Source organism: Salmo salar, chromosome ssa03 (genome assembly GCF_905237065.1).
Source record: "Salmo salar chromosome ssa03, Ssal_v3.1, whole genome shotgun sequence".
Taxonomy (NCBI): Eukaryota; Metazoa; Chordata; class Actinopteri; order Salmoniformes; family Salmonidae; genus Salmo; species Salmo salar.
The window spans coordinates 11560655-11576221 of NC_059444.1; the positions used below are offsets into that span (position 1 = coordinate 11560655).

At 44.3% G+C, this 15567-nt stretch overlaps 1 protein-coding gene across 1 annotated transcript in view; it reads left to right on the top strand.

Annotated features, from left to right (window-relative positions):
* Positions 1-635: 635 nt before the first annotated feature.
* LOC106598456 (SH3-containing GRB2-like protein 3-interacting protein 1) overlaps positions 636-15567 on the top strand; it is a 70704-nt gene continuing 55772 nt past the window's right edge. Inside the window, exons 1-3 of the mRNA XM_045714911.1 lie at positions 636-1019; positions 1218-1563; positions 13417-13480. Of these exons, the coding sequence (XP_045570867.1) occupies positions 1554-1563; positions 13417-13480 (74 nt within the window). The 5' untranslated portion in view covers positions 636-1019; positions 1218-1553. The remainder of the gene's footprint in view (positions 1020-1217; positions 1564-13416; positions 13481-15567) is intronic.

Here is a 15567-nt window from a genome sequence, read left to right on the forward strand (position 1 = left end):
ATAAGAATTTGTTCTTAACTGACTTGCCTGGTTAAATAAAATAACAAATTCTTACTTACAACAGCAACCTACACCGGCCAAACCCGGACGATGATGGTCCAGTTGTGCCCCGCACTATGGGACTCCCAATCATGGCCGGTTTTGATACAGCCTGGATTATAAACTGGTTACCAACGTAATTAGAGAAAAAAAATACATGTTTTGTCATAGCCCTGGTCTGATATACCATGGCTTTCAGCCAATCAGCATTCAGGGCTCGAACCACCCAGTTTATAATTACGCAATAATAAAGCAATAAGGTGTAGTATATGGCCATTATACCAGGGTATATTGGCAGTATATCACAAACGCCTGAGGTGCCTAATTGCTATTATAAACGTAATTTGAGACGCAAAAATAAATGTTTTGTCATACCCGTGGTCTGATATACCACGGCTGTCAGCCAATCAGCATTCAAGGGCTCGAACCACCCAGTTTATAATTGTGTGTATAGTACAGTGTGTCTGCTAACGGACCAATCTGAGGGCACAGAGTTTCTAAGCCCAGATGCGCAACTTCACGAAACTTCCGGGAACCCCTGCGAAACGGACCAGGCCAGGTTTTGACAAGTCAATGAGAGAAGTGAAAAAATATTCCTTAGTTGTTCATTTTCTTGAAATCTAGAGGCACAACCTAGATTCGAGCCAATGTCTTATGTTGTGGAACACGTTATTACTACAACCTCGTGAAAGTGACAAACTGACACGTTTTCAACTTAATATCGAAGGAGTGCCTTTTTTTGCACATGCGCAGTTCGGCGCCAGACGACTGTTAGACCCGATGACGTGTTAATAAGCATGAGCTTAGCAAGACAAAGTCGCCATGACATCCCCCAGAAGTGTGATCGTGGATTTCTATTGGAGAAGCAGTTTTAGCCTACCTTCATACTGTACTTTATTTGGTAAGGCTAAGGCATCAGGGTACAGAAGCCATAGGACAAAGCAGATGATTACCGGAGTGCCGGGATTGGCTCTGCTCAGGTGTGACATCAGCAAGCTTCCGACTCCCTCCTCCCTTGCTCTCTCTCTCTCTCGCTCTCTCTCTCTCTCTCTCTCTCTCTCTATTCAACGGGCTGTATTGGCATGGAAAACATATGTTTACATTGCCAAAGCAAGTCTGCCTCTCTCTCGCTCTCTCTCTCTCTCTCAGTTTTTTTCTCCTTTGCCTTTCCTCCTCAGCATCCACTTCTGATGCGGTGTGTATGTGCTGTTGGGGCGACCGGAGCCTAACGCGCAGGGCCCTTCACCCGATTCGCTGCACCTTCCCTGGGTCTCTGTCTCTTCCACTTCCCCCTGCCTGTCAGCCTGCTTGGATACCTCCCCCACCCCCCGTAGGGAGAAACGACGGGCTGCTTCACTGGGGAGCCGTTCGGGAATTAGCAATGCCCAATCCCGGCATCCTTTAGCCACTTGGAATATCTCGGATTTCTACATCCGTCCGTCTGTCTCGCTATCCATCTGTCTCCGGTCTCCCTCCATCCGTGGCGGGGGACAGAGGAATGAACATCTGCAACCATGATGCAAGGTAATTATTTGTACCCCCACCCCATCCCCTCCTCCTATCCTCCTTTTTATCCTCGACATCCTCCCTCTCTTCTCCTACCCTCTTATGTCCTTCTGAAAGGCAGTATGTTGGGTGCTAGTGCTTGGTAATAAGCTGTTGTGGGTATGAAGGCAGTATGTTGGGTGCTAGTGCTTTGGTAATAAACTGTTGTGGGTATGAAGGCAGTATCTTGGGTGCTAGTGTTTGGTAATAAGCTGTTGTGGGTATGAAGGCAGTATGTTGGGTGCTAGTGCTTGGTAATAAGCTGTTGTGGGTATGAAGGCAGTATGTTGGGTGCTAGTGTTTGGTAATAAGCTGTTGTGGGTATGAAGGCAGTATGTTGGGTGCTAGTGTTTGGTAATAAGCTGTTGTGGGTATGAAGGCAGTATGTTGGGTGCTAGTGTTTGGTAATAAACTGTTGTGGGTACGAAGGCAGTATGTTGGGTGCTAGTGCTTGGTAATAAGCTGTTGTGGGTATGAAGGCAGTATGTTGGGTGCTAGTGTTTGGTAATAAACTGTTGTGGGTATGAAGGCAGTATGTTGGGTGCTAGTGCTTGGTAATAAACTGTTGTGGGTATGAAGGCAGTATGTTGGGTGCTAGTGTTTGGTAATAAGCTGTTGTGGGTATGAAGGCAGTATGTTGGGTGCTAGTGCTTGGTAATAAGCTGTTGTGGGTATGAAGGCAGTATGTTGGGTGCTAGTGCTTGGTAATAAGCTGTTGTGGGTATGAAGGCAGTATGTTGGGTGCTAGTGCTTGGTAATAAGCTGTTGTGGGTATGAAGGCAGTATGTTGGGTGCTAGTGTTTGGTAATAAACTGTTGTGGGTACGAAGGCAGTATGTTGGGTGCTAGTGCTTGGTAATAAGCTGTTGTGGGTATGAAGGCAGTATGTTGGGTGCTAGTGTTTGGTAATAAACTGTTGTGGGTATGAAGGCAGTATGTTGGGTGCTAGTGTTTGGTAATAAGCTGTTGTGGGTATGAAGGCAGTATGTTGGGTGCTAGTGCTTGGTAATAAGCTGTTGTGGGTATGAAGGCAGTATGTTGGGTGCTAGTGTTTGGTAATAAGCTGTTGTGGGTATGAAGGCAGTATGTTGGGTGCTAGTGCTTGGTAATAAGCTGTTGTGGGTATGAAGGCAGTATGTTGGGTGCTAGTGCTTGGTAATAAGCTATTTGGCACATCTGTGTGTTTGTTGCTTAGGCTAGCATATGGGGTTATTTGTAAGGGGAGGATAGATGTTCACTTCACAGCTGTCTGTCTCGGCAGGGTTTCTTGTGTGTGTGTGTGTGTGTGTGTGTGTGTGTGTGTGTGTGTGTGTGTGTGTGTGTGTGTGTGTGTGTGTGTGTGTGTGTGTGTGTGTGTGTGTGTGTGTGTGTGTGTGTCTGGTGATGGTTGTGTGTGTACTCAATATTCTTGTCTCAAGGTTATTCCCATTATTGTGTCTCAATACTAAATGTTCTAGAATTCTGTGAGCTCTAGTGTGTTCTGTTGTAGTCTAATGTGTTGGCTGAAATAATGCATTCTGTGAGCTCTAGTGTGTTCTGTTGTAGTCTAATGTGTTGGCTGAAATAATGCATTCTGTGAGCTCTAGTGTGTTCTGTTCTAGTCTAATGTGTTGGCTGAAATAATGCATTCTGTGAGCTCTAGTGTGTTCTGTTCTAGTCTAATGTGTTGGCTGAAATAATGCATTCTGTGAGCTCTAGTGTGTTCTGTTCTAGTCTAATGTGTTGGCTGAAATAATGCATTCTGTGAGCTCTAGTGTGTTCTGTTCTAGTCTAATGTGTTGGCTGAAATAATGCATTCTGTGAGCTCTAGTGTGTTCTGTTCCAGTCTAATGTGTTGGCTGAAATAATGCATTCTGTGAGCTCTAGTGTGTTCTGTTCCAGTCTAATGTGTTGGCTGAAATAATGCCAGCTCATTTCAGAATGTGTGAATCAGTTACTCATTCTCCGATGATCCTACCCATCATATCAAGAGGACATTATCAAACCATTTGTATTTATTTATTCATTTATTCTCCCGAAATTCATGGTATTCAATTGGTAGTTACAGTCTTGTCTCATCGCTGCAACTCCCGTACAGACTCGGGAGAGCCGCACTGCTTCTTGACACAATGCCTGCTTAACCTGCTTAAGCCAGCCACACCAATGTGTCAGAGGAAACATCGTACACCTGGCGACAGTGTCAGCGTGCACTACACCCGGCCCGCCACAGGAGTCGCTAGAGCGCGACGGGACAAGGACATCCCTGCTGGCCAAACGCTCCCCTAACCCGGACGACGCTGGGCCAATTGTGCACTGCCCCATGGGTCTCCGGGTCGCGGCCCGGCTGCAACAGAGCCTGGACTCAAAACCAGGATCTCTAGTGGCACAGCTAGTACTGCGATGCAGTGCCTTAGACCACTGCACCACTCGGGAGGCACCTAAAACATTTTAATTAGTGTTTTCATTGTGACATTGGTTGGTCTATTCTCCATTTGTTACATTTCTATAACCCAAGCTATCATGGTAATGATAATAAATCATAGATATTGAACAATAGAGTTGCATTCATTCACCATCAACTAATGCTAATACATCTCTTTCAGATCAGACATAATGTCAAGATGGTAGGCATTGCTAACAAAACACATCCATGGTCTAACATGGCTGACTTGCAGGTTTCTTAGGCCTGCTGAATGAATGGCCAAGGAGTGTAAAAGGCTTCATTGACAAATATTATTTGTGAAGCATGCCATCGATAACATGACATGTCAGTGACGACTGAACCATTTGTAGACTTGCATGCCAAGCTGGCAGCTCCTAGGCTCTAATACAATTGAGATTTGAGGCTTTCTTGCCATTCATCAATGAGAGCTATGGTAGTGTAAGCCTCAGTGCCCATGTGCAAGGTCTTAGGTAACAGATAGGCACAATGGACAGAAATAGAGATGGCTGTGAGATACTATCTCTAGTAGAGAGAGGGAGGGCTCATGGCTGTGAGATACTATCTCTAGTAGACAGAGGGAGGGCTCATGGCTGTGAGATACTATCTCTAGTAGACAGAGGGAGGGCTCATGGCTGTGAGATACTATCTCTAGTAGAGAGAGGGAGGGCTCATGGCTGTGAGATACTATCTCTAGTAGACAGAGGGAGGGCTCATGGCTGTGAGATACTATCTCTAGTAGACAGAGGGAGGGCTCATGGCTGTGAGATACTATCTCTAGTAGACAGAGGGAGGGCTCATGGCTGTGAGATACTATCTCTAGCAGAGAGAGGGAGGGCTCATGGCTGTGAGATACTATCTCTAGTAGACAGAGGGAGGGCTCATGGCTGTGAGATACTATCTCTAGTAGAGAGAGGGAGGGCTCATGGCTGTGAGATACTATCTCTAGTAGACAGAGGGAGGGCTCATGGCTGTGAGATACTATCTCTAGTAGACAGAGGGAGGGCTCATGGCTGTGAGATACTATCTCTAGTAGACAGAGGGAGGGCTCATGGCTGTGAGATACTATCCCTAGTAGACAGAGGGAGGGCTCATGGCTGTGAGATACTATCTCTAGTAGAGAGAGGGAGGGCTCATAGCTGTGAGATACTATCTATAATAGAGAGGGGGAGGGCTCATGGCTGTGAGATACTATCTCTAGTAGAGAGAGGGAGGGCTCATGGCTGTGAGATACTATCTCTAGTAGACAGAGGGAGGGCTCATGGCTGTGAGATACTATCTCTAGTAGAGAGAGGGAGGGCTCATGGCTGTGAGATACTATCTCTAGTAGAGAGAGGGAGGGCTCATGGCTGTGAGATACTATCTCTAGTAGAGAGAGGGAGGGCTCATGGCTGTGAGATACTATCTCTAGTAGACAGAGGGAGGGCTCATGGCTGTGAGATACTATCTCTAGTAGAGAGAGGGAGGGCTCATGGCTGTGAGATACTATCTCTAGTAGAGAGAGGGAGGGCTCATGGCTGTGAGATACTATCTCTAGTAGAGAGAGGGAGGGCTCATGGCTGTGAGATACTATCTCTAGTAGAGAGAGGGAGGGCTCATGGCTGTGAGATACTATCTCTAGTAGAGAGAGGGAGGGCTCATGGCTGTGAGATACTATCTCTAGTAGACAGAGGGAGGGCTCATGGCTGTGAGATACTATCTCTAGTAGAGAGATGGAGGGCTCATGGCTGTGAGATACTATCTCTAGTAGAGAGGGGGAGGGCTCATGGCTGTGAGATACTATCTCTAGTAGACAGAGGGAGGGCTCATGGCTGTGAGATACTATCTCTAGTAGACAGAGGGAGGGCTCATGGCTGTGAGATACTATCCCTAGTAGAGAGAGGGAGGGCTCATAGGCTGTGAGATACTATCTCTAGTAGACAGAGGGAGGGCTCATGGCTGTGAGATACTATCTCTAGTAGAGAGGGGGAGGGCTCATGGCTGTGAGATACTATCTCTAGTAGACAGAGGGAGGGCTCATGGCTGTGAGATACTATCTCTAGTAGAGAGAGGGAGGGCTCATGGCTGTGAGATACTATCTCTAGTAGACAGAGGGAGGGCTCATGGCTGTGAGATACTATCTCTAGTAGACAGAGGGAGGGCTCATGGCTGTGAGATACTATCTCTAGTAGAGAGAGGGAGGGCTCATGGCTGTGAGATACTATCTCTAGTAGAGAGGGGGAGGGCTCATGGCTGTGAGATACTTCTCTAGTAGAGAGGGGGAGGGCTCATGGCTGTGAGATACTATCTCTAGTAGACAGAGGGAGGGCTCATGGCTGTGAGATACTATCTCTAGTAGAGAGGGGGAGGGCTCATGGCTGTGAGATACTATCTCTAGTAGAGAGGGGGAGGGCTCATGGCTGTGAGATACTATCTCTAGTAGAGAGAGGGAGGGCTCATGGCTGTGAGATACTATCTCTAGTAGACAGAGGGAGGGCTCATGTCTGTGAGATACTATCTCTAGTAGAGAGGGGGAGGGCTCATGGCTGTGAGATACTATCTCTAGTAGAGAGGGGGAGGGCTCATGGCTGTGAGATACTATCTCTAGTAGAGAGAGGGAGGGCTCATGGCTGTGAGATACTATCTCTAGTAGAGAGAGGGAGGGCTCATGGCTGTGAGATACTATCTCTAGTAGAGAGGGGGAGGGCTCATGGCTGTGAGATACTATCTCTAGTAGAGAGGGGGAGGGCTCATGGCTGTGAGATACTATCTCTAGTAGACAGAGGGAGGGCTCATGGCTGTGAGATACTATCTCTAGTAGAGAGGGGGAGGGCTCATGGCTGTGAGATACTATCTCTAGTAGAGAGAGGGAGGGCTCATGGCTGTGAGATACTATCTCTAGTAGAGAGAGGGAGGGCTCATGGCTGTGAGATACTATCTCTAGTAGAGAGAGGGAGGGCTCATGGCTGTGAGATACTATCTCTAGTAGAGAGAGGGAGGGCTCATGGCTGTGAGATACTATCTCTAGTAGAGAGAGGGAGGGCTCATGGCTGTGAGATACTATCTCTAGTAGAGAGGGGGAGGGCTCATGGCTGTGAGATACTATCTCTAGTAGACAGAGGGAGGGCTCATGGCTGTGAGATACTATCTCTAGTAGAGAGAGGGAGGGCTCATGGCTGTGAGATACTATCTCTAGTAGAGAGGGGGAGGGCTCATGGCTGTGAGATACTATCTCTAGTAGAGAGAGGGAGGGCTCATGGCTGTGAGATACTATCTCTAGTAGAGAGGGGGAGGGCTCTGCCTAGAGTTTCTCTGAGGCCAGTTGACTGCTATTCAGTGCAGTGTTAGTGTACAATGTTTCATTAAGTCGTCCATTAAAGAGTTTGGAGTGGAGAGCGAAAGGGAAAAACTGGGTGCATCTCAATAGTCTAAAGTAGGTTCATCCTCAATAAGTACCCTCTGCATTTGTCACTGTCCAGCTCTTTCACATCAGTGCAAATGAAGGAAAAGAGACAAAGAGAGGAAGCCATGGGAGACTATTGAGATGCGTCCCACCAAGGCTGTTTTTGTCTGCTCGTTGTGCTTGGCGTAAACTAAAATATCAAAACAGCTGAATAAAATTCACCCCAAGAGGTTCCCCAGTAAACATCCGGGGCTGCAGCGCACCATAATTACTATATAGCTAGTTAGTTGGCACAAAATGACAAGTTCCTCTTTCTTGATCCAACCAAAAAATGTAACAAACGAGTTACATACACACATTGCCTTGTTGCTACCTGATCCACTAAACAAAATCACCAGACAACGTTTATTTCCTGTTTATTATTCCTGTTTCCTCTGCTGGTGTTAGCTACATTTGGCTAGCACATCAAATAACCACAGAGTTAGCGTGATGTGAAGGTAGAGAAAGATCAACTTACCTTGTTAACCAGCTAGATAGATACATTTCTCTCACAACAGCCAACAATATAACTAAACTAAATGCAACTGCCATACGAATCCAGTGTTTGATGGCCACATTGTTTACATTCAAAGTTAGCTAGCAGCAGTAATTACCCTGCTATTAACCTTTCCCCCCTCACCAATCTGTCTCTCCTAGCTCTTCTACTGCTTCCTCCAAGAGGCAATTATATTTTACCCAGGTGTATTGCCCACTTAGTTTCAATTAAGAAACATACTGTCATTTTAATGAACCTCTAGCTTGTGCTAGGAATGCATTATGAACCTCACATTACAAGACCTAGCTAGTGGCTTGTTTATATCTAGTAAAGCTAGACTATAATACAAATACTAGCGTTGACACCTTGTGGCTCAGTTTGTAGAGCATGGTGTTTGCAATGCCAGCATGGTGTGTGCAATGCCAGGGTTGTGGGTTCGATTCCCACGGGGGGCCAGTACAAAAGAGCGTCTGCTAAATCGATAAGAGCGTCTGCTATATGACTAAAATGTAAAAAATCATGTTGCACTGCACATTAATTACACCAGGATGATGCATTGACGTTTTTGTCATTTAGCAGACGCTCTTATTCAGAGCGACTTACAGTAGAGTGCTTTTTTATCTTTCATACAGGTCGGGAATCAAACCCATAACCCTGGCGTTGCACGCACCACGCTCTACCAACTGAGCCACACGGGGCCTATACATAACTTTCAAGCAACATGTATTTTAGAAATGAAATCAAAATAACCTTCAATTCCTTTCTGCACATCCTCATGATAGTGATATTTGCTAATACCGTCTGTCTCCTGTGCATGTCATCCTTAATAAGGCCTACCTTCATTACAAGGGTAGTAAACTAAACTACACTCCATGGTGAAGGAAGTTTATGATGAAAGTGGAGTTTAGTCCGCCAGGGTAGGGCTTGTACTAATACATTTCATGATGGCATGTAAAGTACTGTAGTGTATCTGTAGAAGGAAATCTGGTATCCTTCAACATGGTTAGTGTCATTAATTGTCTAATGAAAAGGAAAAACCCACAGACTGATCCAGTATCAGCCTTTTGTTTTCTTTCACGTTATTAGCAAGTGATTCACACACACACACACAAGTTATCTCAGACGTATTAGTGCTTTTCCTATTTTTAATAGTGTCATTTCAAGTGGAGAAAACATCTCAACCAAATGTAAACAATGTGGGAGGATTTGCTAATCCTGTTTCAGTATTGAAATGACAAGCCACATGTACAAGTGCATTGAACATGCCCACGAGGCCAATACTAATCCCATCACATGTCTGCATTGGGCATGCATGCCATAAATAATCTCACATCCACTGTAATCAAGAGGGTAGAGCATGGGTACTGGAGGCAAGAGAAAAATATCCTGGAGAGTGACCACAGTGAAAGGTCACTTTCACAGTATTACTGGGCTGGAATAACAGACTGCACATCCACACACGCCCAATGGGTCCCCAGCCCACCCTATGGGTCCCCAGCCCACCCTATGGGTCCCCAGCCCACCCTATGGGGCCCCAGCCCACCCTATGGGTCCCCAGCCCACCCTATGGGTCCCCAGCCCACCCTATGGGTCTCCAGCCCAACCTATAGGTCCCCAGCCCAACCTAGAGGTCCCCAGACAACCCGATTGGTCTCCAGCCCACCCTATGGGTCCCCAGTACTAGGTTTGTCCACCTGTGCTCCAAAGTCACCTCAAACAGGACTGTACCCAACATGGGTGCCCTCTGGGGGACATATGCCCTGAGTTCTGGGCTGTGGCTGTGTCCACACATTAAACTGTATCAGGGTGTTGGTTTTTCCACTTTGATTACAACACTGTATGATGCCAACTGCCAACCCTGGAGGGGGCTTGGCCTCCGTTTTGGCACAGAATAGCTAGATTCCCCCACAGCACTGGCTCAATGGGGTGTTTCCATTGATCTCTACTGGCTTTTCTTTCCATTCCATTTTGTCTTTGGTTGTACAAATGTGGTGATTGTGTTCCCGTGTCCCACACCCTCATATATATCATCCTGACCAACCTGCCCTCTAAATACACCTCTGCTGTCTTCAAACAGGATCTCAGCGATCACTGCCTCATTGCCTGCGTCCGTAATGGGTCCGCGGTCAAATGACCACCCCTCATCACTGTTAAACGCTCCCTAAAACACTTCAGCGAGCAGGCCTTTCTAATCGACCTGGAAGGATATTGACCTCATTCCGTCAGTAGAGGATGCCTGGTTATTCTTTATAAGTGCTTTCCTCACCATCTTAAATAAGCATGCCCCATTCAAAAAATGTAGAACCAGGAACAGATATAGCCCTTGGTTCACCCCAGACCTGACTGCCCTCGACCAGCACAAAAACATCCTGTGGCATTCTGCATTAGCATCGAATAGCCCCTGCGATGTGCAACTTTTCAGGGAGGTTAGGAACCAATATACACAGGCAGTTAGGAAAGCAAAGGCTAGCATTTTCAAACAGAAATTTGCATCCTGTAGCACAAACTCCAAAAAGTTCTGGGACACTGTTAAGTCCATGGAGAATAAGAGCACCTCCTCCCAGCTGCCCACTGCACTGAGGCTAGGAAACACTGTCACCACCGATAAATCCACCAGAATTGAGAATTTCAAGAAGCATTTTTCTACAACTGGCAATGCTTTCTACCTGGCTACCCCTACCCTGGTCAACAGCTCTGCACCCCCCACAGCAACTTGCCCAAGCCTGCCCCATTTCTCCTTCACCTAAATCCAGATAGCTGATGTTCTGAAAGAGCTGCAAAATCTGGACCCCTACAAATCAGCTAGGCTAGACAATCTGGACCCTCTCGTTCTAAAATGATCTGCCGAAATGGTTGCAACCCCTATTACTAGCCTGTTCAACCTCTCTTTCGTATCATCTGAGATCCCCAAAGATTGGAAAGCTGCCGTGGTCATCCCCCTCTTCAAAGGGGGAGACACTCTAGACCCAAACTGTTACAGACCTATATCTATCCTACCCTGCCTTTCTAAGGTCTTCGAAAACCAGGTTAACAAATAGATCACAGACCATTTAGAATCCCACCGTACCTTCTCCGCTATGCAATCTGGTTTCAGAGCCGGTCATGGGTGCACCTCAGCCACGCTCAAGGTCCTAAACGATATAATAACCACCATCGATAAGAGACATTACTGTGCAGCCGTATTCATCAACCTGGCCAAGGCTTTCGACTCTGTCAATCACCACATTCTTATCGGCAGACTCAATAGCCTTGGTTTCTCAAATGACTGCCTCGCCTGGTTCACCAACTACTTCTCAGACAGAGTTCAGTGTGTCAAATCAGAGGACCTGTTGTCCGGACCTCTGGCAGTCTCTATGGGGGTGCCACAGGGTTCAATTCTTGGGCCGACTCTTTTCTCTGTGTACGTCAATGATGTCGCTCTGCTGCTGGTAATTCTCTGATCCACCTCTACGCAGACAACACCATTCTGTATACTTCTGGCCCTTCTTTGGACACTGTGTTAACTAACCTCCAGACGAGCTTCAATGTCATACAACTCCAGTATCACTACTCTGGACGGTTCTGACTTAGAATACGTGGACAATTACAAATACCTAGGTGTCTGGTTAGACTGTAAACTCTCCTTCCAGACTCACATTATTAAGCATCTCCAATCCAAAATTAAATCTAGAATCGGCTTCCTATTTCGCAACAAAGCATCCTTCACTCATGCTGCCGAACATACCCTCGTAAAACTGACTATCCTTGATCCTTGACTTCGGCGATGTCATTTACAAAATAGCCTCCAACACTCTACTCAGCAAACCCCAAAGCCAATTCCCCCTTTGGCCGCCTTTCCTTCCAGTTCTCTGCTGCCAATGACTGGATCGAATTGCAAAAATCACTGAAGCTGGAGACTCATATCTCCCTCACTAACTTTAAGCATCAGCTGTCAGAGCAGCTTACAGATCATTGCACCTGTACATAGCCCATCTGTAAATAGCCCATCCAACTATCTCATCCCCATATAGTTTTTTTTTTCTTCTCCTTTGCACCCCAGTATCTCTACTTGCACATTCATCTTCTTCACATCTATCACTCCAGTGTTTAATTGCTAAATTGTAATTACTTCGCCACTGCGGCCTATTTATTGCCTTACCTCCCTAATCTTACCTCATTTCCACAAACTGTATATTGACTTTTCTATTGTGTTATTGACTGTATGTTTGTTTATTCCATGTGTAACTCTGTGTGGTTGTTTGTGTCTCACTGCTTTGCTTTATCTTGGCCAGGTCGTAGTTGTAAATGAGAACTTGTTCTCAACTGGCCTACCTGGTTAAATAAAGGTTAAATAAAAATACAATTAAAAAAATCCTACCTTTAAAATGTATTGACTGCAATTGAATCTTCCTCCTTAGTAATTCATTTTATACAACTTTGTAATGATTACGTCTGACATGGTTTGTTGTACAACACTCCCTTCCGAATGTATTTGGACAGTGATGCTAAAATTGTAAAGCACGGCGCTATACTCCACCATTTTGGATTTGAGCTCAAATGTTTCATATGAGGCGACAATCCAGAATGTCACATTTCATTTCAGGGTAGTTTCATACATATCTGTTTTACCGTTTACAAATGAAAGCACTTTATGTATCTAGTCCCCACATTTAAAGAAGTCATAAGTATTTGGTCAAATTCGCTAATAGAGTGAGCTCCAAAAGTATTGGGACAGTGACACATTCTGTTGTTGTTTTGGATCTGTACTCCAGCACTTTAGGTTTGAAATGAAACAATGACTATGAGGTTAAAGTGCAAACTGTCAGCTTTCATTTTAGGGAATTTTCATCAACAGCTTAGAAATTACAGAACTTTTTGTACATAGTCCCCCCCAATTTTAGGGGACCAAAAGTATTGGAACAAATTCACTTAAAATAGTAAAAATGAGGTATTTGGTCCCATATTTATAGCACGCAATGACTACATCAAGCTTGTGTCTGATTGGTAATGGTAAATAATGTATTGTGTCCTTTTGGAGTCACTTTTATTGTAAATAAGAATAGAATAGAGAACCCCCTGTTATTTTAATGATGAGAGGTTAGAATGTCTTGGGGGTATGATATTTGTGTGTCTGTAACTTTCTTAATCATCATTATTCACGGTTCATTCAGGATTATCCGTAATCATGCTAGCATCCACATAAACGTAGAAGTGTTTAAAAACATATTCTATTGTTATTAACACTAAAAGTGACTCCAAAATGACACAATAGATTTATGCAACTCAATATGAGGAAGGTGTTCTTAATGTTTGGTCATACTCAGTGTATAAGTGAATTTGTCCCAATACTTTTGGTCCCCTAAAATGCATAATTCTGCCTCAAATTTACCCCCCACCCCCTCCACTGTAAAACATTAGTTAAATCAACTCAAATGTAACTAATGTTTTACAGCACTTAATTAGCCTACTCTCGCCAACTCACTTTCTCTCCTGCTACCCTTCATTCCTTCTCTTTTAGGACTGAAGAAACGCACCAGGAAGGCCTTTGGGTTACGAAAGAAAGAGAAGGACACAGACTCCACGTGAGTGTTCTCTAGTAGACAGTTTAATGTGAGTGTTCTCCTGTAGACAGTTTATTATGAGTGTTCTCCTGTAGACAGTTTAATGTGAGTGTTCTCTAGTAGACAGTTTAATGTGAGTGTTCTCCTGTAGACAGTTTATTATGAGTGTTCTCCTGTAGACAGTTTAATGTGAGTGTTCTCCTGTAGACAGTTTATTATGAGTGTTCTCCTGTAGACAGTTTATTATGAGTGTTCTCTAGTAGACAGTTTAATGTGAGTGTTCTCTAGTAGACAGTTTAATGTGAGTGTTCTCCTGTAGACAGTTTAATGTGAGTGTTCTCTAGTAGACAGTTTAATGTGAGTGTTCTCTAGTAGACAGTTTAATGTGAGTGTTCTCTAGTAGACAGTTTAATGTGAGTGTTCTCTAGTAGACAGTTTAATGTGAGTGTTCTCCTGTAGACAGTTTAATGTGAGTGTTCTCCTGTAGACAGTTTATTATGAGTGTTCTCCTGTAGACAGTTTAATGTGAGTGTTCTCCTGTAGACAGTTTAATGTGAGTGTTCTCCTGTAGACAGTTTATTATGAGTGTTCTCTAGTAGACAGTTTAATGTGAGTGTTCTCCTGTAGACAGTTTAATGTGAGTGTTCTCCTGTAGACAGTTTATTATGAGTGTTCTCCTGTAGACAGTTTAATGTGAGTGTTCTCCTGTAGACAGTTTAATGTGAGTGTTCTCCTGTAGACAGTTTATTATGAGTGTTCTCCTGTAGACAGTTTAATATGAGTGTTCTCCTGTAGACAGTTTAATGTGCGTGTTCTCCTGTAGACAGTTTATTATGAGTGTTCTCCTGTAGACAGTTTAACGTGAGTGTTCTCCAGTAGACAGTTTAATGTGAGTGTTCTCCAGTAGACAGTTTAATGTGAGTGTTCTCTAGTAGACAGTTTAATGTGAGTGTTCTCCTGTAGACAGTTTATTATGAGTGTTCTCCTGTAGACAGTTTAATGTGAGTGTTCTCTAGTAGACAGTTTAATGTGAGTGTTCTCCAGTAGACAGTTTAATGTGAGTGTTCTCTAGTAGACAGTTTAATGTGAGTGTTCTCCTGTAGACAGTTTATTATGAGTGTTCTCCAGTAGACAGTTTAATGTGAGTGTTCTCTAGTAGACAGTTTAATGTGAGTGTTCTCCTGTAGACAGTTTATTATGAGTGTTCTCCTGTAGACAGTTTATTATGAGCGTTCTCCTGTAGACAGTTTAATGTGAGTGTTCTCCAGTAGACAGTTTAATATGAGTGTTCTCCTGTAGACAGTTTAACGTGAGTGTTCTCCTGTAGACAGTTTAATGTGAGTGTTCTCCTGTAGACAGTTTAATGTGAGTGTTCTCCTGTAGACAGTTTAATGTGAGTCTTCTCCTGTAGACAGTTTATTATGAGTGTTCTCCTGTAGACAGTTTAATGTGAGTGTTCTCCTGTAGACAGTTTAATGTGAGTGTTCTCCAGTAGACAGTTTAATGTGAGTGTTCTCCAGTAGACAGTTTAATATGAGTGTTCTCCTGTAGAGAGTTTATTATGAGTGTTCTCCAGTAGACAGTTTAATATGAGTGTTCTCCTGTAGACAGTTTAACGTGAGTGTTCTCCTGTAGACAGTTTAATATGAGTGTTCTCCTGTAGACAGTTTAACGTGAGTGTTCTCCTGTAGACAGTTTAATGTGAGTGTTCTCCTGTAGACAGTTTATTATGAGTGTTCTCCTGTAGACAGTTTAATGTGAGTGTTCTCCTGCAGACAGTTTAATGTGAGTGTTCTCCAGTAGACAGTTTAATGTGAGTGTTCTCCTGTAGACAGTTTAATGTGAGTGTTCTCCTGTAGACAGTTTATTATGAGTGTTCTCCTGTAGACAGTTTAATGTGAGTGTTCTCCAGTAGACAGTTTAATGTGAGTGTTCTCCTGTAGACAGTTTAATGTGAGTGTTCTCCTGTAGACAGTTTAATGTGAGTGTTCTCCAGTAGACAGTTTAATGTGAGTGATCTCCTGTAGACAGTTTATTATGAGTGTTCTCCTGTAGACAGTTTAATGTGAGTGTTCTCCTGTAGACAGTTTAATGTGAGTGTTCTCCTG